General features: G+C 39.6%; 1 protein-coding gene and 1 long non-coding RNA gene across 3 annotated transcripts; one reads left to right on the forward strand and one right to left on the reverse strand.

Annotated features, from left to right (window-relative positions):
* The first annotated feature begins 1,075 nt into the window (after positions 1-1,075).
* On the forward strand, positions 1,076-3,088 carry LOC307027576. The gene is made up of 2 exons (XR_013804687.1): positions 1,076-1,221; positions 1,483-3,088. It is a non-coding gene; the product is annotated as an uncharacterized lncRNA (long non-coding RNA).
* A 5,020-nt stretch (positions 3,089-8,108) lies between these two features.
* LOC307027573 (uncharacterized protein) lies at positions 8,109-14,243 on the reverse strand. Of its 2 annotated transcripts, none has more exons than XM_079695844.1 (15): positions 13,943-14,235; positions 13,379-13,774; positions 13,087-13,191; positions 12,746-12,978; positions 12,488-12,666; positions 11,805-11,898; positions 11,488-11,723; positions 11,156-11,270; positions 10,637-10,754; positions 10,465-10,556; positions 9,909-10,026; positions 9,710-9,811; positions 9,438-9,611; positions 8,796-8,972; positions 8,109-8,568 (listed from the first exon to the last, which is right to left on the reverse strand). In XM_079695844.1, the coding sequence occupies exons 2-15, from the start codon at positions 13,644-13,646 to the stop codon at positions 8,210-8,212; spliced, it is 2,370 nt and encodes a 789-aa protein (XP_079551970.1). In that variant the 5' UTR covers positions 13,647-13,774; positions 13,943-14,235; the 3' UTR covers positions 8,109-8,209. The 2 variants fall into 2 exon arrangements, with proteins under 2 accessions (XP_079551970.1, XP_079551971.1); XM_079695845.1 differs by having other exon boundaries at positions 8,456-8,594; positions 13,943-14,243.
* Between the last annotated feature and the right edge of the window lie 1,176 nt (positions 14,244-15,419).

Here is a 15,419-nt window from a genome sequence, read left to right on the forward strand (position 1 = left end):
AATCACTGTTTACCAAGTAGTAAAAATATGTCGTTATGTCTTGTTTTGTCAGTTAAAGGGCCCATGTCATGCTTTTCTGGTTATTACCCGTCCCCTTGTGTGTTATGAAGCTTTTCCTGCATGTAAACGGTCTGCAGAGTCACAAACCCTCAAAGTACACCCTGTAGCGAGTACAACTCTAACACAGAAAATACCTGTCTATGCTGCTCTTTTTCAAAAAAAAATCTTCCTGAGTATAGTGACGTAACGGGCATAGTGACGTACCGGCTCACACACACTCACTCAGCCTTATCTTTTCTCAGCCGAGGCTCCGTGGATCTCCTCACGCACACACGCACTCACACTCACAGCCTGGATGTGAGTGTGTGTGTGTGTGTGTGCGCTCAGGCTGAGTTCCTCGCTGTCTCGCAGACCCCACGCAGCAACCAGGAAACAACACCAGTAATCCAGCTCACACTGTCTGCTCCTCGAGCCTCAAAGGGCGGAGCAGCGAGCCCCCCAACGTCCCGCCAACACGGCACCCAGACCCCACGCAGCATTCTCATCTGTTTGTCCTTACTGGTGTCATTTCCTGGTTGCTAACAAACGCCATTGTAACACAGAATCACTGATGTTCCGCTGTTTCATTTTTAGCTGTAATTACTCAGATTATAAATGTATATGGCGGATTATACTTGGTAATTTACTCACCATGCGTCTACTTTTTTTTCTTCTCAATAGTGACTTTGGCAGTTGAACCTGAGGGCCCTTGTACCACACAGGCAGAAATGGCCGCAGACCCAGGATCAGACTTGTCTGTACCTCTTACCACCGAGACTGACACTGAGTTCACTCTCTTCCTCACTCCTGTGTCCTCCGGCCTGACTCCTGCTCTCTCCTCCGGGCTGACTCCTGCTCTCTCCTCCGGCCTGACTCCTGCTCTCTCCTCCGGCCTGACTCCTGCTCTCTCCTCCGGGCTGACTCCTGCTCTCTCCTCCGGCCTGACTCCTGCTCTCTCCTCCGGCCTGACTCCTGCTCTCTCCTCCGGGCTGACTCCTGCTCTCTCCTCCGGCCTGACTCCTGCTCTCTCCTCCGGGCTGACTCCTGCTCTCTCCTCCGGCCTGACTCCTGCCCTCTCCTCCGGGCTGACTCCTGCTCTCTCCTCCGGGCTGACTCCTGCTCTCTCCTCAGTGTCTTCCTCACAGAAAAGAAGACCAACGAGGAATAAAGTGGCAATTAATGGTATGTGCGGGTTAATTAGTAATTATCTTATTTACATCGACTGAAACTGTGTTTGATTTTGCACATTGAATTAGTTAAAGAGAGAGAAAACAATCATCGGTACAATTAGAATACACCACCTTTTGTTTTGTTTAAGACTTTGCAGTATCAAAAGTCTCAGTGCCATTTTGAACAGTTTAATTGAGCACAATGTGATGTTAGGCAATGTTTAGGAGGTTATTGCTGAACTTCAACTTATTACCATCTTTTAATTCCTTGCAGAATGTCCCATTCATCAAGGGTCAGACACTTTCCCCTACAAAAAACTACTGAGGGAACGAATCAGGGAGGTTTGTTTAGAAAATATTTTTAAATAAATAAACAATGACAATAATGTTTCCGTGGAACCAAGTCTTATCTTATTGGATTTTCGTATACTTTGTTTAAAAGGAGTGTTTCAGTCTTAAGCATGACTGCTAATGTAAATATTGAAATTACAGTAACAATAATTTATTATTAATTTAAGGTTGAGGTACTTGTGTAATGCTTCATGTCGCATTAATGCATCATGTCCAGCCATTTATTTGTATATTACATTTTTTCTTGTAATCCTTTGTAGGTGAATTCCTATTCTTGGCAGTACAAATATTTTTTTAAATAATAATAGTATTCCAAAATATTAAACTGATGGGGAAAATGCTATTGACTATGTTACAGTCCTTCATATGTTTGAGTTAATCGTACCTACTATTATTTCAAATTATCATTTGATTTCACTGGACTTTTTGTATTTACATGTATGACATTTGAAAAAAATGAAGTTTACCTAAAATCTGTGTTTCTTTACTCAGGGCCATACCGAGGTGTTGGTGCAGTGGCAGTCTTGCTCTGGATGGTATGTATCTAATCTGAAGTTTCCTTCAGTGTAGCTGATGGGTCTGGCAGAACAGGGGCCACAAAGTAGTCTTACCAACCAACTTCATCAACCCTGAGATCACTAACTTAAACATTTTGGGTTCCTCAGCAGTAAATTGAATTTAGTTGATCACATGGGGGTGGGGAGCCATGTCATCAATGGCTCTATCAGACGTTTGCGCCATAAAGTAAGACATCCAAGTTCTCTGCCCTTCGTCATTCAGACATCGCGCCCTAGAAACGCTGTCTGATTGTAACACATAAGCAGGGAAGTAGCCTACATTGAAATAGAAATTAAAATATACAATAGAGTTTATCATTGATCAATATCACTAAAGGTTAAATGATTGATATGTGAGGCTGGATGGTATTTGATCTCTTTTGTAATTACTGACTTGTTACATTTGTTCTTAACAATTATACTATAAGTATAGTTAGTAGTAATAAGTAGTATTATTTCTGTGTGCAGTCTTGCAGGCAGTTGTCTAAGTTTAGTGCTGTATGTTTGGGCATTGATAAGACAGCAAATTCAAAGAATTGGTCAAATGAAACATTGACTTTGAAATAAAAAATGTACCTTGTATTATATATGATGTACGTGTTATATATAAATATATACATTATACTGCACTTTCATCATGATATTTTTGAGTGACTTAGTATATCTTCTCATTTGAAATAGCATTGTCAACATACTGTAGAACTACATATTCCAAAAAGTAATACTTTTTGCTGTGTCAGTATTGTCATACTGATATTCTGTACAAACTGTGAAGTCCATTGAGACAAATGTAACATTTGTGATATTGGGCTATATAAATAAACATTGATTGATTGATTGATTGACTGTTTCTGTTTTACAGTGGGGCGAAGTGGAAAAATTCCTGGGAGCCAAAGGAAAACTTTTCCAGTTAAATATGGCTGACTTTTTTTTTTCTATTTTGGAGTAATAAAATACATATAAAAAAACATCTATGTAAGTGTTGTGCCTATTTGTGTTCTTATGTTATCAGTGAGCTGAAGCCAAGACAAATACAAATATGTTTTAAGTGTATCCATACAAACTCATTCTCTAAAACTGTCATGATTGGTCTGTTGTGAATGACACCCATGAGGAAAAAGGTCCTATACATTATATCACATCGGCAGGGCTGTGATGTGATGAGGCCCTCGCGAGCGTCGACGGGGGGGTGGTGTGTAAACCCTGGACACACCAAGCCGATTACAGCTAGTGGAGCCTCGCAGCAGAAACTGTGGCGCGCTCAATTGCGCCGCATTTGCGCATCAGATGAGGCTCCCTCCACAAGATGAGGGCGAGAGGCAGACGCAGTCTGTGTGATCGCCGTGTATGGAGGGGCGGGCCTGCACATCGGCATATCACAGATTGGTGCATACATTGTACAGGCGGCAATTTGAAATGGAACGCAGCCCACACACGGCAGACAAACCCAAACACTTTTGGAACACGCCACCTCCAGACACATTAACATGCACTCCCCTAACTTTCCCCTAATCTGACATTGTATTTCATTCCATAACATATAAATATACTGTTCACCCATGTGAAACACACACACTGAAACCAAAATAATTTACAAACATGTGAAAATCTTTCATATGCGATGGAAACTTCTGAAGCAATGGAAACAGGAGTCAGAGAGACACGAGGAGAGCAGGAACTTTGATGGCAAACTGATGGTTTATTCACAAGACATGTTGTGTGCCACGAATTGACACAAAAGATGCCAAACCAATTCTGAAGATCTCTACCCCAGACCCATATTTAGCTAGTTCTGAGAGAAGAATCAACATTGTGCATAACAAGATAAAACCAACACCTCTATCAGCTGACGCCAATAGGCAGGAACAGGGAGACAAAACACTGAGAGCACAGTAGCCAAGGCTACAGGTGCCTGTGCTCAGTCAGGACAAGACCTGGGGGGTATACCACGAAACTGGTTCAACCTAACCTGGATATGTTTGAGTTAGCCGGTTGGCCTAATCCAAAACATACGCCCTCTCGCTAAACGGCACTACGACACGGGTTATCAAGTGGATCGCTCAAGCCAGCCGTGCCTATCTAGTTAGGTGCGCATTCACATAAAAGGGGTAGTATTTGGAGCATTCGACCAATCACAAACATGGAGAAGCGTACTGACAGCGCAGCGCGTATACTTCCTGAATGAAAAGTCAACTATATAATTAGACAAATATGAAGACTTTAAACATCCATGACTCAAACACTTTATCCAGGATAAAAGCCACATAGCTGCACCTGCAAGGTGAACACAGCTGGTAAAAGAAAAAGTGTTTGAATGCGTACATTAACAGGTTTATGATATGCCCCGTCTAAGACACGATCTGACTTTAATTACATTTGACTCGAGTGTTTCGTAATGTGTTGCTTAAAATAATACTTCTGCATACAGTATGTGACACTGTAAGTGTTGCACGGCCAGATACGGCTCAGCTGACTCAGATAAGGAGATATATGATACATTATGATGTGATGCCGCGGACTGTACTGTTACTTTGATCCAGTTACTTATGTTGTGGCAGATATTTAATTAAGCTTTCTTAACGCTAATGTTATAATAGTCAGATTGCTCTGAAGATGGGAGGTGATATTCTATTAATGTTCACATTCACACGTGAACACGTTTGGTTCTATGCAAACTCAGTAATATCCATTGTGATACAGTTATAAGGCCTTCACAAGAGACTGTCAGTGGAGATTAAAGGGGATCAGGAGCTCACGTCTTCTCAGAGTCCTTGGTATCTGGCTTGATGATTGTCTCACATTTCTAAACTTCATGTCAATAACCTGCTTAAAAAGCTGAGGGTTAGGCTAGGTTTCTTCTACAGGAACAAGTCCTGTTTCTCTGCTTGAGGCCAGGAAAAGGCTAGTCACTGTGACCTTTTGACCTGTGCTGGACTATGGTGATTTGATCTATATGAATGCACCTGCCAATTGCCTGGTCAAGTTAGATGCTGCGTATCACAGTGCACTGAGATTTGTGACAAACTGTAAAGCATTAACCCATCACTGTACCCTGTATGCAAGGGCTGGTTTGCTTTCACTAACTGTACGGAGGCTCAGTCACTGGTACATTTTTATATACAAAGCCATGTTAGGGAAACTTCCATCTTATATCTGCTCCCTGATCTCACGGAAAATTGTAAGTGGCTACTGCCTGAGATCGAATGCTGTGGTTTTATTAAATGTGCCAACTGCTAGGACTGTCTTAGGGAAGACAGCTTTTAGATGCGCAGCTCCTCTGTCTTGGAATAGTCTGCAAATTAAATGGAAACTGAGCAATCTGGTGCCACTAAATGTTTTTAAAGCTCGGTTGGATGCTACTCAATCGGAAGCTATTGGTACCTGTTTATGTGGATAGTTATGTAAATGGTGCTGTATGATGTCCTTTTGTTGTTCTGTTTATGTTTTTATGTTTCGTGTGGAACCTACTTGAGCAGGTCTCCCTTGAAAAAGAAATCAATGATCTCAATGGGATACACCTGTATAAATAAAGGTTTGAAATTAAATGAAATGAGAGTCATCATCATCATGTTCTCTCTGCTGCTGCTGCTGCTGCTGGCAGCTGGAAGTGAGTCAACACTTATTATACTGCTGTTTAACAGGATAATCTGTCATATAACTTTTTTTTGTATTTGTACAGGTGTGAAGTGTGAACAGTTGACACAGCCAGCTTCTGTGACTGTGCAGCCAGGTCAACGTCTGACCATCACCTGTCAGGTCTCTTATTCTGTTAGTTAATAATAATAATAAAATTCAATAACATGCTTTAACCACTAGGTGCCCGTTTATCAGCTGTGCACCGTTATGGTGTAAATACTGCCTATCTACCAATTGGATCCAATATAAAAGTCAGCCGAATTACTGTTGATATTGCAAGGAGACATATTGTGTGAAAATAAATCTAAGATGTTGTTAAATGGCTGATATATTTGTGATCCACGTCACGTTTTCAGTTTTGGCGGCAGTTCTTCCTGTTTGTATAGAAGTCTTCTCATCAGGGCTCTATAAATAGATAACTACGGCAGATATGTAATATGTAATGCAGCCGAACCATGTATTACAATGCCGTTATGTGATTAGCTCCAAAGAGAAAAGCAAGCAAACTCGGAATAAAGTATTATTATTTTTTTTTTAAAATGTTTTCGGATTTCACATCGCATAAACACCATTTCCCAACGTGCATTGCGGCTAAACCATGAATCACCGAGCTGAGGATCTTGGTTATGGCTAGAAAGGATCCGTCTTGTGTAAAACTCTCGCGAGAGTTCGGCTGAATGTCACGTGGCTGAATGTTTACGTTTGGCAGGCAGCCTTTCAGTTAGGATCGTTAACATCAGTTGGCCACAGCAAATGATGGTGAGAAGCTAAACTATCTATTAATTATGTCAATGACAGGGAGTGTGATCGTTGAAAAGCGGTCTTGCTGGTGTTCAAAGAAGAATGACAACACTGTAGATCACCAACACTATGGTTTATTTTTTATTCACAGGCAAGTCAACGTTGTCGCAGTAAAAGTCCCAAGATAGCTCCTGGTGCAATAAAATGTTCCCTTGCAGTGTTTTACTATTATGTCTGATGTTTCTCTATTAATATTGCTGCTGCATTAATGTGTATGTTGCATCATGTTACTGCTGTAGATGTGTTTCCGAGCCGCTCCGATTACAACGAGAGTTACAACGAGAACGTGACGTCATATTTACAATAGAAGGATCCTTTCTAGCCATAACCGAGGATCTTGCCTACGTCTGTTTCCGGTATTGTTTTTGACGGATGTATTTTGTTATACACACATTCCTTCACATTTAAATTAAAATGTACATTAAAATATTTCATGAGGCTTTCTAAAATGTTTTAAAATATAACTACGGTTCGAGTTGAAGAGTTTATAAATTAACATGAACCGAAGCTGTTGCCTGGTAACGCAATCGTGCAACGTCACGTCCGTTAATTCCACATCCACACACATCGATTTAATAAATGAATATAGCCTTTGTATCTGCTAAAAGAGGTGCCGACCAGCTGGGGCAACAGAAAATTGGCGAAATTGAGTGTGACTATTACAAATGAAATCATTATTATATTAATATTGATAATAATAACAACCGACCGTCGGGGTAGCATTTGCTTGGCATTTCCGGGTATATCTCCACTGGTTGGGCCACGTTAACAATACTGTGTAATTGTCACGTTTGAAGGGACGAAATCTTGACAGCTTCACGTCTCCCATCATGGTAAATCGTCACATGTTCACGTCTTGCCGTGATACCGGGTTGTGCTGACCATGTCCATGACTTTATGACAACAGTGTACCAATCTTCTGATGGCTACTTCCAGCAGGATAACTCACCGTGTCACAAAGCTCAAATATTCTCCAACTGGTTTCTTGAACATGACAATGAATTTTACTCAAATGTCACAGTCCACAGTCATCAGATCCAAATCCTACAGTGCACCATTGGGATATGGTGAACGAGAGATTTGCGTCATGGATGTGCAGCCGACAAATCTGCAGCAACTGTGTGATGCGATCAGGTCAATATTGAGTGAAATCTCTGAGGAATGCTTCCAGTACCTTGTTTAATCTATGCCATGAAGACTTAACGCAGTTCTGAAAGCAGATGGGGGTCCAACCCATCCTAGCAAGGTGTACCTAATTAAGTGGCTCGTGAGTGTATTACTTAGCTCAATTTGTATTGTTAGTGTGTGTCTGTAGGAGTAAAGTCTAGACACATTCTTTGGATGTAAGCATTGGCTAATTAAACAGATCATGATTAAATGACATGATGATAATAAGGGTGATCACCAAAACCTTATACCAGGGGTGGGGAACCTCTGGCCCTCGAGGTAACTCGGATCTGAAGGTGACTGATAACTGCTAATGGCATTTACTTGAATACCAGACATAGTAAATGCAAAGCAGGATCATATAAAAAAAAAGGTAATAAACAAGCCATTCAATCGTAATACTCGTTTTAATACGTTGACATGCATACAACACAATAGACTTGTTAAGTCCTGTTCGTTGTCCTGTTTGTTGTCCTTATCACCGTCCTGTTAGTTTTCCTCATCACCGTCCTCATCACCGTCTTGTTCGTTGTCCTCATCACCGTCCTCATCACCGTCTTGTTCGTTGTCCTCATCACCGTCCTCATCACCGTCTTGTTCGTTGTCCTCATCACCGTCCTCATCACCGTCTTGTTCGTTGTCCTCACCACCGTCCTCATCACCGTCCTGTTCGTCGTCCTCATTACCGTCTTCAATGTCTTCCTCCATCATGAGAAAAGACGAGTCCGAGCCAATACAGCTGTAGGTGCTGGTGACTCTGCTCAGTTTCTGCTCCAGAAGATATTGATGGTGTAAAATACAGCAGTGCAGTCCCCTGTATCCCTCTTCTGTTATATCGCTTGGAGAAACTAAAATAAAAAGACAAAATGACAGTCTATGTAAGGCAACTTTTAGTTAGCATTGATGTTGGTTCCATATAAGCAATTTGAATGTTTAACTCCGAGGCTGTATATTAGCTAAAAAGATGTGTGATTCAGAAAAAATGCAATCATTACAGATGCTATTCAGTGATAGACATTTGACACTGGGAGGGGGGCAGTGGCAAATGTTATAAATCGGTATTTGTGGAACATACTTTGGTTTCTGATGTCGTCTTTTGTCTGATGAAGGAGGCGGTCCAGTTTGTCCAGTGCCTGCCTCAGATTTTGACAATGCTGGGTCATCTCCTTCACAATGATGACTTTCTCCTCTTCCATACGCCTGACCAGCATAACCTGGTCAAAAAGTCGCCTCTTTGTGCGCAGGTTCACCACTATAATGGAAAAAACACAAAATATAACAACCACAATGGTAAGGCTAATAAAACAAATAATATCAGTTTGTATTCAATCTTTTTTAATTAAATTGACCAAAACCTTAAAATCTGCTAAAAAAAAATTCAACCTCGCCGCTTGCTGAATTTTTTCAATTCTGTCTATGTTGGCAGAATTACATTCAGTATGTCTTGAGATTCAACATTAGTATGCAGTTCAGGGTGGTCAGGAAGGGTTTTACTGTTTCCATAGATATGCCTGTCCCAGTGAGACTAGACTATTAAGACTTGATAGGGCAACATCATACAGACCTTTCAATATAATTATTTTAAAATGATTTGTTGTGATCATGATGATTTGTGACACCTATGTTGATAGCTCTGTGTTACATTGGTGATTGTATTCTAGTACTTCAACTGAATTTATGGAATATCTAGGGCAAACAAAAACAAGTTGTTTCTTACCATCTCCTTGCGCCTCCCAGGGCAGAATGACATCCTCAGACAGACCGCATGCTGCTTCTGTGTCAATTTTCTCTGAACAGGCATCAATGGTGTTGTACTGCAGTGTCCTCTCTCTGAGTTTCTTCTTGAGCTCTGTCAGTCTTCTCCGTTTGCGTTGCCTTGTTTGGTTGCTGTCTGTAAAGTAAAACAAAATACAAATAAACTAATATTAATAATACAAACAACAACAACAAGAAACAAATATTGTTTCTAGATAACGTAATAATAAATACCATTTTGTCGATAGAGGTCGTGTTTCTTTCTTCGGAGGGAATAAATAATTTCATCTATTTCTCTCTGGAGCTCCTCTTGGCTACTCTGGGCTCCATGTTTCTCTTGAAAACAGAAACAACAAGGTGTAATCATAAAACATGAAGCCAAATGTTTGGAAATATGGAACCAAATCTATACCACAGTGATCATATAACATACCAGTGGCTGCCCATTGCTTGACCTCCAACACCCACTGCTCCGTGTCCTCCAGGGAGATGTTCAGCTCTTGCTTGAGACTCTCAAGATTGTCCACTTCAGTTTGTGCTCTCTGTGTAGTCTGGTTAGAATGTTTCAAAGGAAAAAGTGAATATGCGTTCCAGTTGGTTGAGAAGGTTGTTTTTTACTGAATTCCTTTATGCACATTAACTGACCAGACAACAACATGAAATGCTAAACACCTTCTCTTCAAGGTTGGCAAGTATCACCTTAGTTTCCCTTTTTTTTCAAGATCAAGCAGGATTAACATTATTATTATTATTATTATTATTATTATTATCCAGAAATTCAGATGAATCAACCTATAGTGCTTTATTAAAAACAAACAGAACAGAGACTCTCTTGGCAGAACAGTGTGCCATGGCAGCACCATCATAATGAAATGATTGCAGAATACATTCAATTCAACAACATGTAGCTAAGGATGGTGTTAAATTACTACAACAAGAAACTCGGATAGTCTTAATATACATTTTGAAATGCAGCATGGACGTCTTACTTTGACAAATCTCTTTGAGAGTGTCTTGTGGAGATTCTCCACCTTCCTGTGGTTCCATTGCATAGCCAGCACGGTTATCATATCTGCTCTAGCTGTAAACACAAAAACATGAACATTCATATGAGCTTTACAATGTGGCACTACTTAAAACTATTTGTTTTCCTCTACCAACCTGATTTGGTCATGTATTTTGTTGTCAGAGCTGCCCTTGAGAGGAAGCTGTTAACCTGTTCCACTTCCTCGCCGACAGTATTTCCAGCACCTTCCTGGCTTCTGCCACCCCACTTCACCTGCTCAGAATCATAAACAATGAGATCTAGCTATTTAGTTCAATATTATAATTTCTTGTACTGTACATCTTTAGTTATCATCAGTGTCAGGAGCAATTTCAGAAAGTTAAAATGTTCTGATATTGAATTATGCTTTGAACTACAATGTCACAACTGCAGTTATTTGAAGCTCTATTCATTCATTATTTCTACAGTGCGGATATATTTACTAAAATAAACATAATGGGTTTTGGAAGCCTATCCTTGTGACAGTCTGTTTTGTAACAATTTTGTCAACATTTGTAACTATTACAATTATTCCACAGGCTTGAATAGAATATACTACATGATATTCTTATGTGCACTACAATTTCTAAAACATTTGAATCTAGTGACACAAATGTTTAACTTGCATACTGTACCTCGCATTTGCCTGTGTGGGCCTTGGCGTGCATTACAGAGAGAAAAGGTTTCATCTCTGTAAGTGGTTGGAGCTCAGGCAACTTTGCTGCCATCTTCTCCAAATAAGGCCAGTACCTGTAATGACAAAATCAATTAGCTTTTCCAGTTGCATGATGGCATAATAGTAAAAAGATAAACCAGGTCCTTAAAATTACCAGTACAATCCTTGTAACCAACATCAGCATTTATCCAAATGAATGTTTTTTTTGCTTTACATCTACTGGATGTGCAAGAATTAAATAGATAACACGTTTCCCACAAACACTTCCAATTTTGTAATAGTTATAACTACCTGCAGGCAACATCCATACAAAAGAATGTTGCATTCGCAACTTCAGCCAGCTCCTTCTGCAGGAACATTGCGTAGGCATATATTTCACCACGGTAGTGATTTAGGCCTTGTAGTAAGATGCCATGTCTGCACACAGCTATTTGCAGTCCTTCCTCATCCACCTTGGCCCTGGACTTGTGTGAGGTTTCTCTGCAAGCTGTGAATGTTGCCGGTCCACAAACATCACGACCACTTTTCTGAAATAGACACAATCTGTTACATTTAACCCTGTGCTAAGAAAAATAAATAAAGGGTTAAGGGATTGAATAGATTCTTACAATCGTCATCTGGCTCCTGATTTTGTCGACAAAGGCAGACACTTTACTGTCCTGGGCAATGAACAGTCCATCAAATAGAGACGGTTCATCTGTCCTGCGAAATTCGAGAAAGACATTGTAAGCAACATTATCATACATACATAAGTTTGATTGTGTCCTCTATTTAATGTGGCCAATTTGCTTTTGCCATAACATTTTCATAAATGTGGAAAAGGTCTTTGTGAATTTGATCTGTAATTTTGTGTAAAGTCTTTTGCCACCATTATTTAACATTAGTGAAAAGTTTACTGACTTCTTGTAAAAAGGTAAAAATAAAAGTACATCCTTTATATTGATGGGCATGGAATAGGGCAGAGGAAGGCATAGAAAAAGGTTCCTGGGCAATTTAATACATTTTTCATGAAGCGATTATATCCAAAACTGGTTCTTAGCTCCAACATATCCAACTAACGTCAACCATTTAACATTTTAAAGTTGAGTTAACTTTACAGGCGTCATATATAATAATTTTTATGAATTGGATTTATATAATTATGTGTAATTTCAAACCAACTATTGTTTTCTGATGGTCTACAAACTTTGGAAAAAGAAATTGCAGAGTTGGGGAAAGTTAGACATTTCAGCAAAGACATTCAGCTTAGTCAATAAAACAACAACTAAAATGAGAATATGATTTCACTGACCCTCTGGACTTCTTGAAGCGATAATGCTTTCTATTGCCATCTACAGCAATAGCCAGCATGTCAGGTGTGCATGCTGGGCATTTAAAGGGCTCCACCAGGCATAGATCTTCTTGTCTGTAATTACAGAAGGCAAACTCCCGAAAGACTCTGTGGAAGATATCGCTACAGATTCTGCCTGTCTGGAAAAAAGAATGGTATTCATTTGGTTAATTAAAAGTTTGGTATTCAAAAATCTTGAAAACCACATTTTATTCTTACCCTTCCTGTGGAAAACGATCGATGTTCAAGCATTTTTATAAATACTTGCTGGGATAATGCTGGGCTGGCCAATTTCATTTGCTCGAATGATGTGAACACATCAAAGTTAAAAATAATTTTGCAGCTGTCGGTTGCTGGCCAGTATTTGTATCCCAGCAAGTCACCTATGCTCGGGGACCATTTGGCGGAACAAATTGGGCAGCACACAGAAGGCAGACGAACGTTGTATGGACCTGAGAAAAAATATAAATGTGCAATTTGACAGCTATCTATGCAATGTAGGACAAAAGTATAATAGTAATCCTGTATTTCTGCTTGATCGTCTTCTGGTGGCAACAAACCATTGATAGTCACCAACACGGTCTGCTTTCCTGGGATGATGGTGAAATCTTGGCTTGGACCACAGAAGCAGATTTGGGATGGCGGAGGAATTGGAAGCAGACACACTGCAGCAAAGACAATTTCAGAGATTCATATGCATGTTAGGACATGTTAGGAAATGTAGTCAATACAAATTGAGACATTTTAACTGTTAAAGCAAACTTCCGACATGGTGAAAATGATGCCGCTGTATATGTAGTGCACATTAGGAAACCATGGTAAGGGAATATGTAATACCTTATTTGAACCCACCTTGTTCACAGAGTCCATATTGGCCACTTTCATCCACAACCACTAAGGATGTGGGAGGAATAGGTCTGTAAAACCCATCAAACATGGCTTCCCTGTCATGGAAGACATGTTTACCATGGATAATAGGGTCACATGCCGGACAAAGAAAGGGAGTTCCTGGTGGAACACAGTCCAAGCACCGGACCACAGCATCAGCAGTTTTGCATTGGAGACAGGAACGTGTAGTGACAATCTCTGCAGCCAATTTCAAATTAAGGAGCTCTGGCATTGCAGCTCTGAATTTTTGTTCACGTTTCAACTGTCTTTGGGTCCATGTTGATGCAGTGGGTGTTTCTTCTGATGATGCAGGGACAGTGAGAGAACCCAACAGGTTTCTCAGTGTCTGAAGATGTTGATCTAAAATAACAAAATATAAAACAAATCATGGAATTTAGTTTAATTTAAAAAAGATATTCCATACATGGCTTTTCACTTTACAATGTATCATGAACAAAGCTATTACATACTACAAACAATTACCTACATTTCAAGTTGAAGGATAATTTAAGAATTCATTGTGCATACCAAGACTTGGGACCTGTAGAGGAATCTCATGTGTCTCCTCGACCTCTGGGGACTTCTGAGAGCTGGAAGGTTTAACTGCATAAAACAAAGTACGAATTTATGGGAAACATTATTGAGGACCGACCAACGACATTAAAACTTAATGAAACACTAGAACTAGATTATATTTTACAGACCAGATCGATTCTTATTCCAATGTTGGGCTATAATGTTCCCATCCAGGTCCCTCTTCCTCCAGGAAACATTTGATCCTTGCGTTATTTTCTTTGGTATCTTCTGTATCTTCGGTTTCTTTGGTTTCTTTGGTATCTTAATATATAAATATATAAAAGAGATTATATATTTCCCTTAATTGTTGCACACAGATCTTTGTAATGTGTGTGTCTGTTATCATTTGAGTAAATGTTATAATACATTTTTGGATAATGTTGTACTTGCCTTATTTGCCAACTCATCTGCGAGGGCATTCCCTATCTCTAGCCATTCATTCAGTTGCTTGGATGCCATTTTTAAGTGAGGATAAAAAGGGCAACAACAAACAAAGGATGAACTGACATACAGGGAGGGAGAAAAACAAAACAAAAGACAAGAAAACGAGAGAGGTGAAAGAGAGTAGGAAGAGGAATATGGCTCTGAAAAGAACCGTTGATTTTTTTATGATAATAGGCTACTTCATATAATTGAATTGATAGATGACCTGAAAAAAACCAAACAGATGAACTCAGATTAGCTGTGCTACCATGTAATTTAATTGTTGCTTCATAAATAAGCATTCGCCAAAATAAAACTACAGGCACCAAAATCAATCAAGTCCCAGGTAAATCAGTAATTACAGGGAAATATATTTCTCTTTTTAACTAGATGTGATGCTTTCACAAAACTTAAGTTGAATTAGCGAATGTTTAAAGTAGTAAAACAACTATGACCTGATGATATTCAAGTGTTGAACTTACCCTAACTATCATTAATGCAACATGTTAGGTGACATTTCGAAGAAAGAAAAAGTGTGTGCATTATAAAAAGCGCCATGTAAATGTCAACTATTATTATTATTATTATTAAAGTGCCATTTCCTTTCGCATTGTTTACGTTCATATCATGTCCTGGTCTGGTTAGCTGAATATACATACTTTTGCCATTGTTATGTGTTATGTCACGTGCTACCAAGGGTTTTGTTTTTAGGCAAGATTTTAGCTCCTTTTGTGCGAAGGAGAAAACTCTCCCTACAACTTGTTGTAGACGAACCTTCTTATATTGCAATACATATCCGTTAGCGCATATAAGCTAAGCGCTAAGCGCTAACCTTTACAGCCATGCTATTGCTAACAACATGCATTCGCCTATACTGCCTATGCCACGGGCCAGCCCTAAAACGTAAAACTGAAATATCGTGGTTAAACATGCTTAGTAGAAAAACGACAGGATTAATTAAAAGCGTAAACAAATCAAATGAAATACAGAAATCAGATTTACCACT

Source organism: Notothenia rossii (genome assembly GCF_949606895.1).
Source record: "Notothenia rossii genome assembly, contig: scaffold_94, whole genome shotgun sequence".
Taxonomy (NCBI): domain Eukaryota; kingdom Metazoa; phylum Chordata; class Actinopteri; order Perciformes; family Nototheniidae; genus Notothenia; species Notothenia rossii.

Bases quoted from the DNA above. Each gene is read 5' to 3' on its own strand.
- LOC307027573 (XM_079695844.1), bottom strand. From the start codon at position 13,646: ATGCCAGAGCTCCTTAATTTGAAATTGGCTGCAGAGATTGTCACTACA. The intron at 11,271-11,487 runs GTAGTTATAACT...TTGTCATTACAG, and splicing joins TGTATGGATGTTGCCTGCAG to GTACTGGCCTTATTTGGAGA. The intron at 10,027-10,464 runs GTAAGACGTCCA...CATTCTAACCAG, and splicing joins TCTCAAAGAGATTTGTCAAA to ACTACACAGAGAGCACAAAC.